Source organism: Crinia signifera, chromosome 6, assembly GCF_055691185.1.
Source record: "Crinia signifera chromosome 6, ASM5569118v1, whole genome shotgun sequence".
Taxonomy (NCBI): Eukaryota; Metazoa; Chordata; class Amphibia; order Anura; family Myobatrachidae; genus Crinia; species Crinia signifera.
In genome coordinates, this window is record NC_139222.1 from 175,935,323 (window position 1) to 175,953,016 (window position 17,694).

Below are 17,694 nucleotides of genomic sequence, written 5' to 3' on the forward strand. Positions count from 1 at the left end.
ACACCTCAGTCCACCACTAGATTTCCATGCTGCTCAAGTTAACTAGTGGACAACAATGTGCAGCCCTCAACAAGATATTAGTGAAACCTAATCTCCAACCCCATGGCAGATGTTTCTAAACAGCAGAATTACTAAACAGTTTCTAAGCCCAACTCTGAAGCCCACAATCAAGAGACCCTTAGGTTTCACTGTAAAATCCCACACCAGATGTTAATTTGTTCCAACAGTCTTATGAAGAATGGAACATACAAGGTGAATGACTCGTTCCAATGAGGGTTAAGTGAGGAGCGGATGGTTTTGGTTTTCTGCTTGCTTTCATTCTTAGGATCAGGAATTAATTTGAGCTTCACATAAGGGTCTGACAGTCCATTGGGGTCCATAGGGATCAAGTTCTTGGCTTCACGAACTAGAAATAAAACATTTAGTGTTAATGTAGATCATAATCTTTGTGACTAAAAAAAAAAAAAAACATTTATTTTACATCGTCTCGTTTCAGATTACAGAACTGTACATTTAAAGTGGCGGTTGTGATTCCAGGATCCATATATACTCTGTGTAGTGCTCCGGTGGATCTTTAATATATCTTTATACTGTAATGATTGTCTATCTTTGCGGTTTCATAGTACTGTACACCTGTAGGACTAGCCTTAATAATATACCCTCCTTCATTGCACAACACAAGTATTAATTTTTCAGCCATAGATTCTTCGTCATTGTTAGGTTAGTATGCTGTACATATGCATCCTGCGAAATGGATATTTGTATTATAATATACAGAAACTACAACTGTAATATAATTGCAACCAATTTTGCACACCCATTACAAAGATGAATCCTCTCTTCAGAGGCAATCTTGTTCTTCTAAAACTAATTTTTTTTTTTCACAAGATTCACTTGAATTGAATATCGATATCTTTCACTGGTCATAACTTCAGTGATTAAGGTCAGTCAAATAATGTTATTTTTTATTATTTTATCATAGGTGTTCATCTTTGACACCTCTGTACTTATATTTGAATACCAGGATTGAAGCTTCGAAAGCAGGATTTGGGGATTAGTCAGCGCAAGCACTTTTCTTAAACTACAGCAGCAAATTAAATCTTAGCCATCTGCTGCAGGTACCCAGCGCTGCCTGGCTGCCCCCAACGTGATGTCATGCTGCCCAGCCAGTCACAGTTGGCCACATAATGCTTAAGTCTAAACAGAGGACTGTGCTGCAGCCACGTGGCCCCTGTCCCCCAGCAAGCCCAGCCTACACAGCATCAAGATAGAGATAAGCACTGAGGGACAGGAGAAGGATGGTGTGCAGTCCTTCTTCTGTCTACTGCCACCAACTCAATCCCAGTGTCCTGGGAATCCTGCGTTTAAGGCCCGGGATTGTCCTTCCCTATCTTCATTGTTACAAAGCACACATAAGTATACCTCTTTTTCACACTCTAATCAAATCTCTAATGTGAAAAAAACATACAGAACTTGCAAAGCAGTCCCAAAAATGTAGCAAAAAGATGGAAAAATGAGAGAAAAAAAAGGTAGATCATTAGATAAGTAAGGTGCTGTACACTTATGCAGTTCAGAAACCAATACAGTATAGATTGGTTTGCGAAAAGAAGAGAGAAATGTCTGGGCAGGAATCCCATTTGGACCAGGCCATCCAATATGAGATAAAACACATTTTAAATAAAACAAAATGCAATCAGGATATTTTGTTATGCACAGGGATAATGAAGGGCAAGCCGATAATACCAGCAATAGAGAGAGCGCATATCCCTTTCATTCAGAAATTACACTCCACTCATCACCTAGGCTACACGTGTGCTTGTGTGACATGTAGAGAAAGGGCCATTGATACTAACTCTGTAAACAGTGAATATGACAGCACAACGTTACATTATTCTTATTGAGCCAGACATCATGTTACAGATCTCCAATATCTCAACAAAGTTCTGTAGTTAAAAAATGGCATTTATTACGTCTCTAGCACTATCCTGCATGATTTGGTAATAACACATTGCATGATTGCGTGGGAAAATATCATGGGTTTGAGTCCCACCATGGCCCTAACTGTGTGGAGTTTGTATACTCTTCCAGTGCTTGCGTGGGTTTAATATGGGTACTCCGGTTTCCTCCAACAATCCAAAAATATACTGGTACAGTAGGTCAATTGGCTTCCAACAAAATTAACCCTAGTATGTCTGTGTGTGGTGTACATGTGGTAGGGGATATAGATTGTAAACTCCACTGGGGCAGGGACTGATGTGATTGCTCTATATAAACTATACTCTGTAAATTGCCATGAATTATGTATGCGCTATATAAGAAACGGTACTTGTGTAGTTTCACGGCGCCAGCATGGCCGCGCGCTACTTCCGGGTTCTGCACTCGCCAAACTTTCTAAAATAAACTCCATGCCAACTTGGATAGTTCATACCCCTACTATCCACGTTGGCAGGGAGTTGATTTTAGATAGCGTAGCGAGCCACCAAGCCCATAGCGTGGGCGACCGCAGCGAGCCCCACAAGGGGACTCATACGCACGGCCATGCTGGCGCTATGAAACTACACAAGTACCTAAAAAACTGTTAATAAATAATAAAATAGGTGCAAATCTCCAGAGATAATTTTATGCTCTTCACAGTGCAGTGGGGGAATGTACTGAATGAGAGTATCCCGATCTCTTCCATGTGACAGTCTGTACATTACTAAGGAAAAACAAAAACTCTGTCTAACAGCAATGTGACATTTTAAAATAACTGTTATAGTTATAAACTGTCCAAATACATCCACAAAACCTGCATCATACTGCTCACTGTGTACAGTAGAATCAGCAGGAATGACATCTATTAATATTAAATAAAGACAATTTGGTAAAATAGTAGTAAACTGTAGGGTATACAAAGGCATAACTACAGACCCAGCAGCAGGGCAGGAATTCTGGTTAATGGTGGCTAAACTTAAACCGCACACAATTATATTAAATGTCTAAAAATAACTTTTTCACTGGGTTGAGGAAACGCAGGAAATCTACAAAAATAAGTGAAGTTAAATAAGCAGATAATGTATAATAATTTTTCGACTCTGGAGTTTTGTGATGTCCCAGGTGGTGTGCCAGCACATACAGTAGGGTGCTAATTCTGTGATGTCCCAAGTGGTTTTTGCAGGCACATAGGGTGCGATTTCTGTGATGTCCCAAGTGGTTTTTGCAGGCACATAGGGTACGATTTCTGTGATGTTGGAGATGGTGTGCAAGCACAGAGGGTGCAAGTTCTGTGATATCCCAGGTGGTGTGTGTGCCGGCACATAGGGGATAGTTCTGTGAGTTCTGAGGTGGTGTGTAGGCACAGAGGGTGCAAGTTTTGTGATGTCTGAGGTTGTGATAGGCATATAGGGTGCAAAGCATGTCATGTCCGAGGTGGTGTGCAGACACATAGGGTGCTAGTTCTGTGATGTCCCAAGTGGTTTACAGGCACATAGGGTGCGATTTCTGTGATGTCCCAAGTGGTTTGCAGGCACATAGGGTGCTATTTCTGTGAGGTCGGAGATGGTGTGCAAGCACAGAGGGTGCAAGTTCTGTGATATCCCAGGTGGTGTGTCTGCCGGCACATAGGGGATAGTTCTGTGAGTTCTGAGGTGGTGTGTAGGCACAGAGGGTGCAAGTTCTGTGATGTCTGAGGTTGTGATAGGTACATAGGGTGCAAAGCATGTCATGTCCGAGGTGGTGTGCAGACACATGGGGGGCTAGTTCTGTGATGTCAGAGTTAGTGTGTGGGCACAAAGAGTGCTAGTTCTGTGATGTCCTAGATGGTGTGTAGTCACATAGGGTGATAGTTCTGCGACATCTGAGGTCGTGATGGTCACATAGGGGGCTAGTTCTGTGATGTCCGAGATGGTGTGTACATACTTAGGGGGCTATTTCTTTGATGCAAAGGTGGTGTGAAGATACATAGGGGGCTAGAAATTATGTGGAGTATTGGGAGCGATATATGTCAAGAGCTCATAATCTGAAATTGTAGAACAGCAAGAAGACCTCCTCTATCCCCATTGTGGCTTGGACTGCATGGAATGCGTGTCAAGTAAGGACGTATACAGTAGCTTTATAATATTACAATAAAAATCATCTAGATAAAGTGTACTGAGAGGCTATTTGGCCATTTGGTGGCTCTAGTATGAGAGTTTCATAGGATCTAACAAGTGAACATAGTACCTCGACACTTCTTTCTGGATTGCGATAAGGGAAGAGAACATCACATCAGTTCCCTCTGGAATGTAATTACTGGATAACACTTGATGATACAGATAGTTTTTATTAAGAAAAGGTTTAATTTGGATGTTGACTTTGAGACTACATCAACATAAAACAAGTATACCACTATGTTATTGGGGATATGGGCCATAGGGTCTACAGTCAAAAGGTCAACATGTGAAAAATGTTGAGGTGGGGAAAGTTTAATATTACTTTTTTGTGTTTTTATGGTGTCTGTCGACATCGGCGATGGTAAAGCATGAACAACTAATTTTTTAAAACAAACGCCTGTCGACCTTTTGACCATGTGGACCTAAAGCCTGTCAACCATTTGACTGTCGATCAATAGTGGGCGACCTTTTCATTGTCGACCTAATGAATGAATACGGTTATTGGCGCCTCTTGGGAAATTCATGTTAATATATATGCAACACTATAACATGTAACAAACTACAAGTACAAAGTGTGCACAGTAGTTAATAATTATCACATTGTGGATGTTCATCGGCATTCCTAGACCGTACAATCCTGCCAAAAGTCTGCAATTATCGCACGGAACTTAAAGTGCAGCCCAAGGACATAAGGACTCAACACAAAATAATACTAAATAAACAAATATTCTACAATCATATACTGCATAACAAAAAGCTAAAACTGCTCCTAAACTGTACAGGGGGAATGCAAGTAGTTTTTTTTGTTATCGATGGCAGTCACTAAATGGCGTCAATTAAGCAATGTAAGTTTTGCTCCGTTCGAGTGCTGCTGGTGCTGACATAAAGGTTATGTTGTTCTATTAATTTGACAGGCTGGTAACTAGTATCTTATATAAAGTAAAAACTAATAGTGAGATTGGCTTTACGGTACAAAACAAAATGATATTATACATGGAGTTAGTGAAACAGTGCCAAACATGAAATAAGCAAAGCTGGCATCTGGGCAGGTAGGGCTACTGCTTTTGTATTTGTCAGGGTGCATCTCTCTTCTGGGCCCATTGTATAATAATCTATTCATTCCTGCTCACTGCCGATGTGTCATTCTGTCTACCAAACAGGGCAGACTGTCTTGTCTGGTTGTGTGTACACCTACAGATGTGTCCTCTGTTGCTCACACTTCATGCTAATGCATGTTTGCCAGCATGATTATCAGCAGGCTGTAATAAAATGTAAAGTATACTGGGAGGTTTCTTTATATAGTGTTCATGAGAATGACATTTCCATTATTACGTTTTTATGAGAGGCACGGACAATGGATTACCTCTAAACTGAACAATCCAGAAATAATTGTATAAAATGGAAACTGTAAGAACATATCCATTTAGCGCAACTGCACTAAACATTCAATTCTTAAACGGCCCTCAAAAGTGGAACAATCATTAGCTTAAGCCATGAACACTACAATGTATTGTTCCATCTGATTAGAGGTAAAAGAGGCCAAACAGCAATGCGAACATTACAATGCATAAAAGCGTGCAGCACTACACAACGACAAAAGAAATATCTTTAATGCAATTGGCAGCCACTTTCAAAAATATGGCATCAACTTTGCAAACTAGCCAAACTAAAACTTCACTTTCATTAAGGATTTGAGACAACGAGGTGTGAACCCTTTTACAAGTGAAGAAGCGGTGATATCGGAGATAAGGGAAAAGCCTAATCGAGCGAGAAATTTTAAACCCATCAAGTGATGTAACCCCTAACTAATGACAGCAGCCGTGTTGCATGCTTCTCAAGACTGACGTCTGGTTCCAGCTCTTATTTCACAGCAATTAATTTTATGCTTAAATGATAGCACTATAATTAAAAGCAATTAAGATGCAGCACAGAAATGACCTGCCCTGTCAAAGTCGATTTAATGAGACATTATTGAAGTGGTCCTCACAATCACTTCCCCCATCTATTTGGGCCCAACTTGCCTATGCTACATGGAAGTGACTCTCTGTATAAAGACACCATTTACATCAGCAACAGCTAATGCAGGAGCGCTAGCTCAGAGCATCACATATATATCTAATCACTGTTAACTTCAGTATTATGCTTTCATTAGCACTTTCTGGAAACAATTTACAGCCGGGGTGGCCAAACCAGTTCCCGAGATCTACCAACAGTTCATGTTTTTCAACAATTTATGTTTTCCAGACCCCTGTGGATCTATAGAATGCGTCAGTAGGAATGAATGCAGCATGTTTTGAATTGTGACAGTTACTGCAGTAATGACTACACCGGTCCACCAGCTAGGTGGTCTGAAAAACATGAACTGCTGGTAGATCCCGAGGGCCGATTTGGCCAGCCCTGGTTTAGAGTAAAGGCCCAGACACACTGCGCGATTTTGAGCTGAAAGTCGCTCAAAACAGCAGGTTTGAGTGGCTTTCAGCTCAAAGCCACCCAGCATGTATGCCCTGGCGATGAGCGATGACGCGCACTTCCATATCATCACAACGAAATTTGCTGGCTATACCAGCAGATGAGAGGCTTTGAGGATGGCTTTGCTTAGCACTGCGCTACGCAAAGCCATCCTCGCCCCTCTGTCATCGCAGGGCAGGGGGAAAGCCACTCAGTATGTATGCACTGAGTGGCTTCCCCCCAGCGATGAACGCTATCATCACTGTCCATACACGCTGGGCATAGTTGCCCAGTGTGTATAGACCTTAAAACAAATCAGAGAATAACTATGTAATTGTCAAAAAAGGCACAGTCTACTCTTAGGAACTGTAGGTCTTTTAAAGAATACATGTACAGATGTGTCTTCATAAAGCTTCTTGCAAGATGTCTGGTATGAGTGAGCTTCGCTGAGAATTTTAGTGTTTTTTGGGGTCAAATGTGCATCTCAGTTCTAGGTACTTATGTACTATCTGGGCGTCCGATTTAGAATCGGGCACATCGCATCACATCGCATGCGACCATCGGATGCGATGCGATGACCCGATTTTTCCATAGGAATCAATGTTAAAATGGACTGAGTCCATTTTAACATGGAATTCAATAGGAAAAAGGGGTCCTTTTCATACCCCTACTATCCAAGTGGGCATGGAGTTGGATATAAACCTGTGGCGAGCGTAGCGAGCCACCGAGCCCGAAGCGTGGCGAGCCCCGCGAGGGGACACAGAATACCGTCCCCTCGCGGGGCACGCTTCGGGCTCGTTGGCTCGCTACGGTCGCCACAGGTTTATATCCAACTCCATGCCCACTTGGATAGTAGGGGTATGAAAAGGACCCCTTTTTCCCATTGAATTCCATGTTAAAATGGACTCAGTCATTTTAACATTGATTCCCATGGAAAAATCGGGTCATCGCATCGCATCGCATCCGATGGTCGCATGCGATGCGATGCGATATCGCATCTGATTGTATGCCTTAACTTAAGGCATACAATCAAAAAATCGGACGCCCAGATACTACACAAGTACCTAGTTCTATTGGAGAAAGAGCTCTATGTAAATAACAGTATTATTATTATTATTAATAAAAAATATTATAATTATTTTTATTAATAGTGATTCGACTGCACTAATTCATGTTATATATCTGGGTGCAAGTGAAATGGGCAATCATTTAAAAGGCAAATCCCACTTGATTTGTCTTTTAAATGGCTGCCAATTAAAACTTTGGGCAAACTCGCTGGGATCTCGCAATTGCCTGCAAGTCAAAGATATTTACCGTTGCATTTACCCCTAAGGGGGTATTTAATGTGTCCTGATATTTCGAACAGTCGGAGTAGGTTGAATTAACATACATTACAACTTATTCAATCTTTCCGACTGTCGGAAATTTTCTGAAAGTGATGTTACACCACGCAGCAGTAGTGTATGGAAACACGTCTAACTGAATTATACAGCTGCAAAGAAAGTATCAATACCATAACACAGTAATGCAAATAATTTAATTTAGCATATCACACAAGAAAAGTGTTTGTGTGCAGTTGTGCAGTGAGATGCCTGGCACGAGTGAGCTGTAAGGTCCAACGCAACTCTTCATTGTCAGGTGTCTTTTATTTTTTTTTGCTTAAAATGTGTGTTAGGCGCAATGTGACTAGAACGCACCAGGAGACACTGCTGATCAATGTGATATGACACATATATCGTGTGTGACTGAGTGTGCACATGGAGCAGAACAGAACTGCAGCTGAACTGACTCAGTTGAACACAATATACAAGGGTATAGAATTAATCAGAAGAGTCTAACGATGTGACCAAGTCACTTTGCTTTGTGACCAAGATGCACTTTCTGCAAACAAAAGGAGAAAAAATATGTCCAGATGCTCGGAGATTCTCCCTGGACCTGGCGTGCCAAGAGGGCCGTTTGCCGTGACTACAGCAAATAAGTGTGATGACATATCTGTACATCTATTACCTAACATTATATGGTGCCAGTCTAGCACAGATGCAGAGACACCATACATGCATCAGCAAAAGCTCCCTTCCGACAGCGTCTGAAAAACTGCAGGAGACGAGAAGCGATAGGACTGGGTAGCCATGAGGCACAAAGTGTTCAAGGAAAGAGGCAAATTTGTGTTCATCATTGTGGTGAGAAACGAGGTGCAACAAAAGTTCCCTATCACCTATCATCACCTGCTCAGTGGAGGCCCGGGCCAGATTTGGACCTGACCGCTGATCTGCAAAGTTGCAGATGACTGTAAGTAGATAGCCGCTGCCCAGACAGAAAGAAAACCCACCCTGTGTAGATCTGCAAATTAATTGCAAAATTACTGCAGATCATTATCCACTTGCATATCCAAATGCAATTCCTGATTTATCAAATTATTTTTCCAGTATGTGCAAATGTCCAAAACTCTGCGACAAGGACAGGCTGATCGAGGCTATCACTGACGTCTTTGACGCTACCTTGGGCAAGCCTGCGTTTATTCAGACACATCCTGAAAATGAAGCAGCAGATGTCCACCCCCATAATGCCAGATTCCTTTCAGTCAATCTCTGGCCACATTGTGTTTACGATCCATACGCAATTTATGTCATTATTTGGGCCTATGCAATAGGATCTGTACATATGCGCAGTCAATCGATAATCGCTTGATGCGTGAATTCACTGATCAACAATCAGGCCCTCAAAGTGTTCAAGAAAGAACCAAACAGCAGAACAGCCAAGGAGGATACCATGCAGGCAGGAGATAAATGAAGAGTGCAGGTACTGTTCTCCTTCCAGGATCTTGAGGCCATTCACTAGCTTCTGTGCTCAGTGAACACCAGCCCTGCTTGCTCCATTACCCCAAGGAGCTTTCAGGGATGTTGTCTGTGCTCTGCATAGATAATAACCCCTCTGCCCCTGCTTCAGTCAGTGGCTTAACTATAAACTTTACCTACATGCTCATTGCCAGGGGGTTCATGTTCACCGGTGGAGACTGCATTCCAGGAATATCGGCAATTCTATATGCGTGTGCTTCCCTGACAGGCGCTAGACGTCCAGTAGGACCTTTACCATCTGTCTCCTTCTAGCTGGTTGAGATTTTTGGAGGGTCATTTTCTAGTGTTAATTATAGCCGTGCAGTTACTTTTTCCTGCCTGGTGTGTTACTCTCTCTTGTGGTGCTTCTAGTACAGTCTGGTCTGTATGTAAGTACTCTGTATGTCAGTACTGAAAGCAGCAATCAGAAGCAGCAACCGGAGAGTGACACCCCAGGCTGGAAAGATGAACTGCATGGAGTTTGAAATGTGCAGGGTGCTAGAATGAACACTAATTTTCAAAAGATTTCCATGCAGACAGCCAGCGAGCACAGAATCTGCATAACACAGGCGCCAGCGTCCCCCGAGCCACAGCTTTATCTGTGGGGACTATTGCTATGCCACTGGCTACTGTCCAGGGAAAAATGTATCAACCCTTCACAAGAGATAAATTGGAGAAGTTTTCAGAAGTTACCAATAATCTTATAACTGTGGCTTTATAGTTTGTACTAGATAAATAATAGCTACAGGTTGAGTCTCCCGTATCTGGAGATCTCTTATCCGAAATATTCCAAAAAACGTGTTTTCTTTTTAATATTCTGGATTTTTTTTTTACCTGCCCCTTTTTTACATATTTACCAAGTCCCCCGATTTCCAAGTGCATTGAAGTCTGCTGTGGAACCATCGGAGGGACTATAATAATACATCTCCCCTCCAGAGCTAAACAAAGGAGCAGTAGATGCAGTATGAGGGCTTATAAGACACTCTCAAAATGTTCAGATGTGCAGACTAGGGGTAAGGAAGAAAAAAAAAAAACCAGATAAATACATCAACTGCTTGTAAAAAATAAAGTTCCTGCACAGTTGGTATAAATTATATACTGTAGTAGGGAAATTGCTAGCAAATGTTTTGCCCATTTGACAGTTACTTAACTCTATTATGGTGCTAATAAATAAATGATCTATTTATAGAGAGGACTGCTGTATCCAGGATCCACAAGAATGTGCTATAGGATACATAGTATCACAAAAAAATATAAACAGGAAATAATGTCTATACTAACGCATTCCTTTTACATTGTTACCACGGAGACGGATTTTATGAACAAAACCAAGCCAAACCAATCCATAGTGGAAAAACAGATGCAAGCTAAGGAAAACTAGAGCTATTGCCTGCATATACAGCTATGTTTTACTAGTGATGTGCCAAGGATGTTATATATGGGGTGCTTAATCCAATTACTAGAGTTTGTGATGCCTTCCATATACTGTAATCCCAACTAATCTGTACAGTCCGCCACTGTGTGCTTAAAACATATATTTAAATATACACAGGGTGGCACAGCCAGATTTCTGCGCCACAGGCTTTTCATATTGCTTACTGCAGGTATTGGTGTGGTGTAAAATACTGTGTCTTAATGCCTGTCACTTAATATGGGTTTCTTAATTATAGTTTCCATCAATATGACAAAACAAAGCAAGCGCAGCTGCAATTTAAAATGCAGGGTACTTGCAAAAAACATGCTAATAGCTTAGGCATCATATTAGACACCCAAATCTACCTCTCCTCTCCTGATCTGTCCCCCACTGTTCTCTCTCAGGTTTCCAACTGCCTCTCTGTCATCTCCTCCTGGATGTCTGAGCGATTTCTTAAGGTGCCCATACACTAGTAAGATTTGGTCGATTTTCTGACAACCCAGTGGCCAGCTCACCTGCCCATTTCTCAATGGCTTTACTAACCCATGCTCCAGCCAAGGCTGGGCATAATAGAAAACCAGAGGTGGTATAAACAGATTCAAGTGTGGCCTACAATCTGAGATATGGAGTCACTTTTAATGAAATGTTTTATTAAAACACCATGTATTACAATTTGCAGTATAGATTCATGTAAATTATTTTTTGACGAGCAAATACAAAGCTAGAAATCTGACATCATTGCTCAATGTAATAACATTAATATACAGCGTCAATAAAAAAAGATGTATAATGACAAGAACAAAATAATTGTCTTTCATGCCTCTTATTAAATAAATTCATAAGTTCATTCATTATGACCCAGGGCTACCATGGTTCCAAAAAAAAAAAAAAAGAAGCAAGGCACAGAGGTGGAATGGGAAAGAAGGGTTGGGCTCCCTGCAGCTCTCTAATACCCCGTTCTCACTGCCGCAAAAAAACTGGTATTTGCCAGGGCAAGCGGTAATTTCCCATGTCACGTCTCTGTGTGAACAGTTCTTCGTGAAATTCCCATGTGTAATGCCCCGGGAATTACACACAGGTTTTTTGCAGGGTTTATCCTGGGAAATACATGGGTGTACGGCAGTCTGAACAGCACAGACACAGGTTTTTCACACAAGATGTAAAAAACCCAGCTCATTGGGGGATGAAGTCAGGTGACGTCCGTTTAATGCTGCGTAGAGGAGAGCAGAGATGGCGCACTGGAGGGATGAGCAGGTGTTGGAGCTGCTGGCTGTCCCTCTTCTCCACCAACGCATTTCGCCCATATAGTAGCTTTATCAAGGTGTGAACTGGTATAACATTTGCAATTCCCTCTCAGACGTCTAATCTAGCAGCACCTTACTATTTTTTATGATTTATTTTTTAGCAAAAAATTCTTGGTTGTTTTAAAGTTGCATGTTTTAATTTATATTGTCAATACTATTAAATACAATAATCGTTTAACTGAATTTAGATGGCACTTTATATTCATCAATATTGTGTTGAAATTGGTTTTAAGACTGCAGCGCGGTGTACACCCTTTTGTTTTTGCAGTATGAATGAGGTCTGTGAGCTGAGATGCTGTGTGCCCCGCCAAAAAGCAGGGGCGGCAATGAGAACATGGTATAAAACTAATTTTAAAGTTACGCCCCTGCTCTGACACGTGTCCATCCTGGGATACGGAAAACAGGTCAGAGTAGGGGCTTCGGTTATCCTTGACCCTTTCACATTGACACCGAGACCTGGGTCATCGCTGCTCATAAATGATGCTTGGAGATCATATTCAAGCACTCCTTTGCCAGCTAAGTGGTAGCCTTTTAGGAATGATTTGGATCTGCCTTTTACAATGCAGCTGACCTGGGTCTTGCCGTGTACAATCCAACACCAAAGACGTACACAATACGATGCCTGAGCTATTAGCATGTTTTTTTGCAAGTATCCTGCAGGTTAAGTTGCAGCTGCGCTTGCACAACCTGCCCCTCAGAATTCAGCCCTATTTGCCTTTTTCTACAACTATTTGCGTTATCTAGTTACATGTTTAGAGAAAAAGGAGATATGCACATAAATCCAGTTCAGCTGTATAAATATGTCAAGCCCCAGCAATAGGACATAAATAGAGGTTGTCCGTCTATGTGGATGAGGGATACGGTCGGTTAGTCAACCTAAAGATGGTCGACAGTCATTAGATCGACACCACTAGGTCAACATACTGCAAGGTCGACAGGGGTCTAGGTCGACATGGCACAGGTCCTTAGGTTGACACAAGCGTTGGGTCGGCATGGTATAGGTTGACAGTCACAAGGTCGACATGGGGTTTTTAACTGTTTTTTTAGCCGACAGGCAGTATTTCATGCCCAACCATCCACTAGGGCGTGGTCGGAGTACAAAATAGTGTGCCGAGCGCAGCGAGCCACCATGCCCGAAGCATGGCGAGCACAGCGAGCCAAGTGAGGGAATGCAGTGCACTTAAAACGGTGTCCATGTCGACTGTGTCGTCATTCGGGTAAAAAAAAACTGAGAAAAACCCCATGTCGACCTAATGCTTGTGTTGACCTAATGACCTGTCGACCTTGTGCCATGTCGTCCTAGACCGCTGTTGAAATTGCAGTATGTTGACCTAGTGGTGTCGATCATCTTTAGGTCGACCATACAATCCATACCCGCAGATTCACTTACTCCTACTTATGTCCCATCTTGACACATGGAACTTCTGACCCGTTAGTATCTTTACAGATAATACATAGAGTCCTACTGTAGGTATTTAACACTAGAAGTCTTATACCCCTTTCACACATGCCTAAATTCCGGGGTTGGGTCGCGTAACAACCCGGGACTAGAACTGGTGTGAAAGTTTCCCGGGCCAAATTCCGGGGTAAATTATCCAGGATTTCAACCCTGCTAGCCAGCAGGGTTGCTTCCGGGCCCTTCCTGGACTGCTGGCTGGTGTGAAAGGTGCAGGGACATGTCCCTCCTTCCCGTGTTGCCTCTGCTCATGTCTGCTGATATTGATTGGCTAGCAGGGCAGCTTCCTGTTGTTGTGTATGCTCAGACACCCCCAGCCTGGAAGCCTGCAATGTCTTGGACAAATGAGGAGGTGAGGGAGTTTTTATTCACTAAAGTCAGAGGCTGCATCACTTGCGGTGTCAAATAGCAGTAAAGCGCAAACAATCAGGAACACAGGCAAAGGAACACAATCCCCCCTCCCTCTCTCTAGTGACCTCATCTTTGTGTGCCTAAAAAAGTCCATTTGTAATGACATTCTGATAAAAATGCAGGGTAATCCCGGATTCAGTGTGAAAAGTACACTTTTTTTGAGACCATCTAGCTGTTGCACAGGTGTAGTAATTACTAACTGTCACATTTTCAAACATGTGCTGCATTCATTCATAACCGACATATTCTACAGCTCAACAGGTGGTTTCGAAAACATAGGGGCCCATTTATCAAACCATAGTGTTTTCGGGGTTTAGCCGCAAATATTAAGTATCTCCTAAATGTATCAAAGGGGGACCGCAGCAGGAATCTCTGATCCCTGTTGCGATCCTCCCTGCACCACCGCCGGCCGCATCCCCCATAGGTTTCTATGGGTGATGCCAAGCTGCAACAGGCAGCTTGGCTTCGCATCCCTGGGCTATCGCCATTCTGGGATGGCGATAGCCCATTGTAGCCTATGGATGTGGGATCGCACTGCCGAGCGGGGCAGTGCGGTCAGAGGGGTCGGCGGGGGTCAGCGCCCTGTCCCTGCGATGTAAACCACTCTCTGCGATATAAACCTGATCGCAGGGCTCTGCAAAGTAGCAGCCCAGCAATCAGGTCTTAAAAAACCCATAGTTGTGTTTTGTATCCTTAAATAAAAATGTAATTTATTAATTATAGGATGATTGTGGGATATAGGATGTTATTTATTAATTATAGGATGATTGTGATACATTTTCCATGCAACAGGAGGTACTTGCTATAAATGTATGATCATAATAAAATATGAATATACAATAAGTAAAATAATTTATTGCTGGCGGGACTGACGTGTAACATTAGTTATGACCATGGGATGGTAATTTATGAAAACAACACAGATTTACACCACAAAATCAGCACTTCCCAGCAAAGATACACTGTTGCACACTCTCTAATCTGACAACAAGATGCTGATCGATTACAAGCTCTCACCACCGGGCGGCAGTCTGGTTACAAGGCTCCGTTGTACTAGGCCCAGAATAATGACAGTAGTCAGGAAGGTTTTCTGTGTCTAAAAGGGCTGTTACTGCGCAAAATAAAGCTGGCACGAGGTGAAAGTTCAGCACAACTGCCAAGATCAAACATGATCTGTGCAAATAATTGCTAATTGGGATGTTGATTTTGGAACCACAGATAGAACCATCTGTAGACAGTTTGGTCTGATATGACTGAATTGGCTGTTCTCCTCTCTGCATGAACGGTCAGCTTTATTCTACCGATCTCTAGAGAGAGATGGAAACTAATTAAAGTGGAACCGACTTGCAGCTTTGAAAAAAAATCTACCATTTATATTACCGCCTGAGTAAATGGCTAATTGCAATATAGTCATTAAAGTTTCACTGCCACCTATAGTGTCATTAAAGTTTCACTGCCAGCTATAGGGTCATTAAAGTTTCACTGCCACCTACGTAAAATATTTTTACTATGGTACCCATGGGCTGCTACATGCCATCCCTTACTATAAAACAGAGCCTCCTAACCAATTTCATTGATTAACTTTAAATGGCAGTTAAGGGGAAGGGTGTGAGCTGGAGGACCTATCTTAATGGCTGATATCATTTGAAAATTATTTCAGATGACTGTTCCCGAGCCAATATCCCAGAAGCTGGCAGCCTGATGATGGCACAGGAGGTTTATAAGTACAGTAAACTGCTTCCGCTAGTTCATAGTGTGTTTACCTTCACATGAATACTTCTAAACATGCCCACATAATCAGAAGATAGCAGGAATATAAAGTGATAAAAACACAAAAAGTATACAGTTTTAACACAGTAAAGGCAAAAGATGGTAATAAATGTGTGGTCTGTTTAGTGTGCATTGTGCACACTGTCTAACTTAGGGGGCATGGCCAAGGATCACCACACTTCCAATAAAACCACGCCACCATTTTCCACCGCTGTGGGGGCATGGCCAGTGCTCTATGAGCACTGTCCATTTCTCCCACTGAAAAAATGTAAAGCAGCGTCTATTCACTGCTGCTCTGCTAACCAGAGCAGCGACTGACAGGGAGACTCCCAACTGCCCCCACCAGCAGAGGACACTGCTGCCCGTGAGTGGGATGTGGGACAGTTATGAAAATCAGGACAGTTGGCAAGTAGGTTAATGTGCATCTAGGTCATGTAAGTGCACACATTTGTGTACATGACCTTTTCAGTCACTTCACTAGTTAACTCGGAAGTGCAATGGAGTACATGAGGTGAGAAGACTAATATTTTCAAAGCAGCACTGCAACATAGGTAGAGGCTGCCAAGACCAGTTTAAACACTTAGGGTCCTACCTGGCATATGCCAGAACTGCCAGCCTGGGCACGCTCTTCCACATCACAATTCTAAAGGCTGTTTTCTTCCTGAATAAATATTTTGACATATCATTATAAATACTGTGAATTTCTAGTCATAATGCAGTGTACATAAGATGGATAAAGCACACACCCGTGTTCATTGTATCCAGCCTTTAGTAAATATACTCAGGCGACTGTATGCTACACTTAGAATTCTATTCATTCCATATGGCTACAGATAAAACATATTTATATTGTTCTAAACAAAGTGAAATAAAGAAACACCCATAGCCATGCTAAGCGTTATTACATGCAATAAATAAAACAAACACGAAGACGAATATGCTTTAGCTTAATGCAACATGGCTGGTCACGCATATTTCAAATGTTTTGCTAATGGCAACAAATATCTTCATGTGTAATGGTAATTTGATCAAGAGGTGGCACTGTTGTGTTGGCATCAGGAATTGTATTTCACATGCCAGCCAAAATTCATATCCAATCAAACGTGTAAAAGTACGTTCTAGGTAAATATTAGCTTCAAGAAATACTAATTAAAGCACATCCAATTACTGGTGACTGTGTAATCTTATGTTATCTTTCAAGAATGAATCTTTTACAAAACAAAAAATATCTCAGTTACAGTATCAATTAAAATATCTCAGTTATAGTATCAATTACACATTTATCTTCTATCCAACTGGGGGCTAATTCAGCTTGGATCGCTAATCTACAAAGTTGCAGTTGAAAATAGATAGCTGCCACCCAGAGGAAAAAAAAACCCACTCCATGCAAATTTGCGAGTGATTGCAAAGGTATTGTAACAATTCCTGAACCATTGAATGGGTTTTGGAGTCTGTTCAAATGTGAGTAGTTGTGACCCTTCCACTTATCTGGGATGGACACAGGCTGAATGTGGCTGGCGCTGATGTCACAGACCCTCCCTTAAAACACTTGGACACACCTGTGTTTTTTTTAGACACAGGGGAAATGGCAGGTTTCCACCCCCCAAACACCAGCTTACTGCCAGTCAAAGTCTGGCCACATTTTTTTTATGATACATGTTCTTTTGTCAATCGTCCTTGCTCATGCGCAATGCATACAGTTCGCAGTCATTTGATAAACGCTTGATTTGTGAATTAGCTGATTGGTGATGCAAACTGATTAAGCCCCTAGGTGTGATTAAACATTGAGAGTGAAAATCAAGTTTCCATGATTATTCCTTATGTTTCACCGGTATATTTTTACATTAAATCCAATTAGTTCACCCATAAAAACAAAACTTTTTTTTTTGTGCGAAAACACGTCAGCCACCGCTTTCAAGACTGTAGG

The 17,694-nt window shown here is 42.0% G+C and overlaps 1 protein-coding gene across 2 annotated transcripts in view; it reads right to left on the minus strand.

Moving 5' to 3' along the window:
• PRKCA (protein kinase C alpha) overlaps positions 1 to 17,694 on the minus strand; it is a 318,854-nt gene that overhangs the window by 60,500 nt on the left and 240,660 nt on the right. For both annotated transcript variants that reach the window (XM_083148198.1, XM_083148199.1), the window contains one exon: positions 250 to 406. In XM_083148198.1, coding sequence (XP_083004324.1) covers positions 250 to 406 — 157 coding nt within the window. The remainder of the gene's footprint in view (positions 1 to 249; positions 407 to 17,694) is intronic.